Below are 3,532 nucleotides of genomic sequence, written 5' to 3'. Positions count from 1 at the left end.
AAGCCCATTCTAGAGTGCTCCATCCCAATGAGAGGTCCAAAGTGCCGGACTTAGCTTGGGCCAAACTGCCTAAAAGTTGGCTCCGTTCCAACTAAAGCCCAAAACTACTTAACAAAACTTAGAGTGGTGCTATTCTCCAGACGTCTGATTTTGAAAGCTATCTCGATCCATGAACATCAATCCTCTGATCTACATCTAATGATTATCTTCTTTTCTTTAATCTCCGTCACGCCCCACCCGACATTGTGCACTCCCGCCGTTTTTCACACACCCTTGCCTATCTCTCGCATCCAACCGTCTCCGATGGCGCTCCTACCGTTGGATCCGCGCCAGCTGCCCCCTCCGCGCTAAAATGCTCCATCCCCATGAGAGGCCCAAAGGGCCGGACCTAGATTGGGCCAAACTGCCTAAAAGTTAGCTCCGTTCCAACTAAAGCCCAAAGCTACTAAAAAAACTAAAGCTCAAAAAAGCAGAACTTCGGGTTCGACCGAAGCGTCCTGGAAGCGCTAGGAACAACGGAGTGCGGGACCGCCGCCGCCCGCAGCACAGCCGGCAAACCGCAGCAGCATCAGGCGCAGGCGGCGGCAGTGCGGCACCGCAGCTTCGGCTCCTCCTCCTCCTCAGCTCCTCGTCCTCGCATCATTTGCCGATGGGCGCGGAACCGGCGCAGCCAACCCCCTCCGCGGCTGCGGCGGTCACCGCCGAGCAGGCTCAGGATCTCATCGACGTAAGCCCCAAACCCCAAACCACCACCTTCGCCTCCGCCTCCGCCTCATCGCGGGATTCTATTTTCCTTGCTCGTATGCTATGCTCTGAAGTGAGGTGGATCCTTCTCCCCCTTAACTGTGCGTGCCGTGCTCGTTTGCCAGGCTGTGCTAGGTACGATGACCTGGAGGACGTCGTCGCCCTGTTCTCCACTGGTGTTTCACTGGACTCCACTGATTCGCAAGGCCGCACAGGTTGATTCGCTTCTTCGAATTCTTCTACCGCCTGCATCACTCTTACTTTGCTGTTCAGATTTTACTTTTGGTGCTGCCATTGTCAGTATGATATACAGAGCAGTTATGAACGCTGTGCCATACTTGCAGAATTGACTATGTAGCATGGGTATGTGTTTGGTGTATAGACTCTTTGAGAAGGTAGTAATAAACTTGCCACAATGTTTTTACTTGAGGTGCAATTGCTCCGTAGATTTCCTCAATGTATTGTGTATTTGTGTGTCAATGAACCTTTTTGCCTCATTTTGTAGTCATGTTCAGTGTCTTATTCTTATCAAGCTGCAAATCGCCAATCAACCGCCTAGCCTCTTCAACTGAAAGTTGAGTAGTTTCGAGTCTGTCCCAAGCACACTAACTGACTCGATGATTGTTCTTTTAAACATTATTGGGGACTATTAGGCGGCTAACTAGCCATTCCCTATTACTGTCAGCTCTTCATATGGCTGCTGCCAATGGGCATCTTGCTGTGGTGGAATACTTGATTCAAAATGGAGCAGTAAGAGAGCTACTTGGTACAATTTTTTATGGTGTCGAACCAGATAAAATGTCATGTTTCATGTTTTCAACTGAAGCTAAGCCCATTTGTAGTCTGAACTCTTAAGTTGCATATTTGTTCAGAGTAGACAGCAGACTGATAAGTTCAGCTTGTGACTTTATAACTGAAATGCAGAATGTTAATGCCACCAACTTGGAGAAAAACACACCCCTTCACTGGGCATGCCTCAATGGACATATAGAGGTAAATTAGTTGCTTTGTTGTTCTGCTTTCTTGTACACATGTAAGTACTTGTTGGCACTGCTGCTTCTGAAAATAATTAACCCAGGTAATCAAGGCTTTGATATGTGCTGGGGCTAGTGTGAGTGCCCTTAACAGGAATGTTCAATCTAAATGGTTATGTCTTAACAAGTGACATTGTCGAGATAACATTTTCCATGACCCTGTATTTATTTTCCGTGAGTAATGAATCTGCTTTTAAGGCATGATTTGTATTCTGCAGCCATGAGAAAACCCCTATGGATGAAGCAGTGACCAAGGGCAAGATGGATGTGATCGATGCAATCGGTGCAGCAGCAGCTCAAGCCGAGCTTGATGGTGTTACTGTGTCCTAAAAGGACTTCATGAATTTGAGCTATGAATGACATGCAGCCTTGTTCTTAACTCTAGGTGGTACTGTCTATGTCACTTCTGATTCTGATGTGCTACTATCTGGGACAATATGGTAACTTAGCATTTGCCGTGAGTTCATTATCATCTGTGTCGGCAGTCTCCTGTTAGTGTCAATGACATCAGACCATGGACAGGCGAGTTTCCTGTTATAAACAAGATGTGCATCTGTCAAAGATATGGCTTTCTCCTGTACTGTTGTAAGAGTCTTGCTTGTTCTCCTAGACTACTTTCCTTCTGCTTGGAGTTCCTTTAGGGATGGGCGTAGAGCACAAGTGATATCTGTGATCTACGTCTTAATTAACTAACTAGTTGTTTAATCTAGTGGAAATAACTAGTTAGTTAATTGAGTTGAATTAAAATAGATCTACGGATCGCTCCACGTCCATTCCTAAGTTCCTTGGATCGCTCCAGTTGCAGTCATGAGTTTTATCCACTTGGTTATTGGATAGTATGATTGCTCTAACTTTGTAAGTTGGGCCTCTATGAAGGAAAGCACACAGTCACACTGTCAGAGAGCCCACTTCGTCCAGCTGAGATGATCCGCATAGGTCCAATCTCTCATCTTGTCCGATACAGATGATGCCTACTGGTGCATGATCCTTTCCGCCGTGACAACCAACCGAACCATTCCCATCGACAGTTCGGTGACCCCAGCGACGCATCATTCACAGGTCAAATGTTTAGCTCGCTCTCATAATTCTGCTCAGTGACCCTGCCTCCATCAGTCCATCATGGTGCATGCGTCGCTGCCCGAGGTCAGTCTCACGGTTGGATCAGGTGCTTCTAGCAAAAGGAACCAAATGGAGATCAGGACAAGAAGGCCCTTCTCCTGCTGCAGTTGCTGCTGTTGCTGCTGTTGCTCTTCCTCCATTGGCAAGCCAACGTGTGCAGAACAGCAGAAGCGTCAGGTGCACGAGCCCGTCGCCGCCATGAGACGAGGAAAGCGTACGCAGTAGAAAGGATTAGTGGCACGGATGGCTCGTGACGCAGACTCGCCGAGTGGTGGGAGTACGGCGTGCATGTGTATATATTTCTTCAGGTATTTGGGTTGCCTGCCACAAATGCCCTGTGCGCGACGGCAACGGCGCCAGCGCCGCTTTAATGCTCGGTTCGTCCCCTGATGCCAGGGGCGAATCCACCATGGGGTGCAGTGGGCTCAAGTCCCCCCCACCCCGGACGCACCTTGAATTTTTAGGCACGAAAGAATAAGAAGAAGAGAGTATTCTATTTAATTGCTCTAGATTCGCCACAGCCTGATGGAAATTAGTGATGGGAGCATGGAAATGGAAGGCAACGCTGCGTGTGACTGCGAAACTCTATCAATCTTACATTTCCGCCAGGATGGGCGTGCGTGCGGTTGCATTAA

General features: G+C 48.2%; 1 protein-coding gene across 1 annotated transcript; it reads left to right on the top strand.

The window, feature by feature from the left end:
• The first annotated feature begins 454 nt into the window (after positions 1-454).
• On the top strand, positions 455-2,355 carry LOC133890892 (uncharacterized). The gene is made up of 5 exons (XM_062331515.1): positions 455-727; positions 870-959; positions 1,669-1,737; positions 1,823-1,872; positions 1,997-2,355. Exons 1-5 carry the CDS (start codon positions 650-652, stop codon positions 2,106-2,108), a joined length of 399 nt encoding a protein of 132 aa, XP_062187499.1. The 5' UTR covers positions 455-649; the 3' UTR covers positions 2,109-2,355.
• The last annotated feature ends 1,177 nt before the right edge of the window (positions 2,356-3,532 follow it).

The sequence above is a fragment of the Phragmites australis genome, chromosome 14 (genome assembly GCF_958298935.1).
Source record: "Phragmites australis chromosome 14, lpPhrAust1.1, whole genome shotgun sequence".
NCBI lineage: Eukaryota > Viridiplantae > Streptophyta > Magnoliopsida > Poales > Poaceae > Phragmites > Phragmites australis.
Note: the sequence above shows the minus strand (reverse complement) of the source record. Positions and strands in the feature narration are given on the sequence as shown.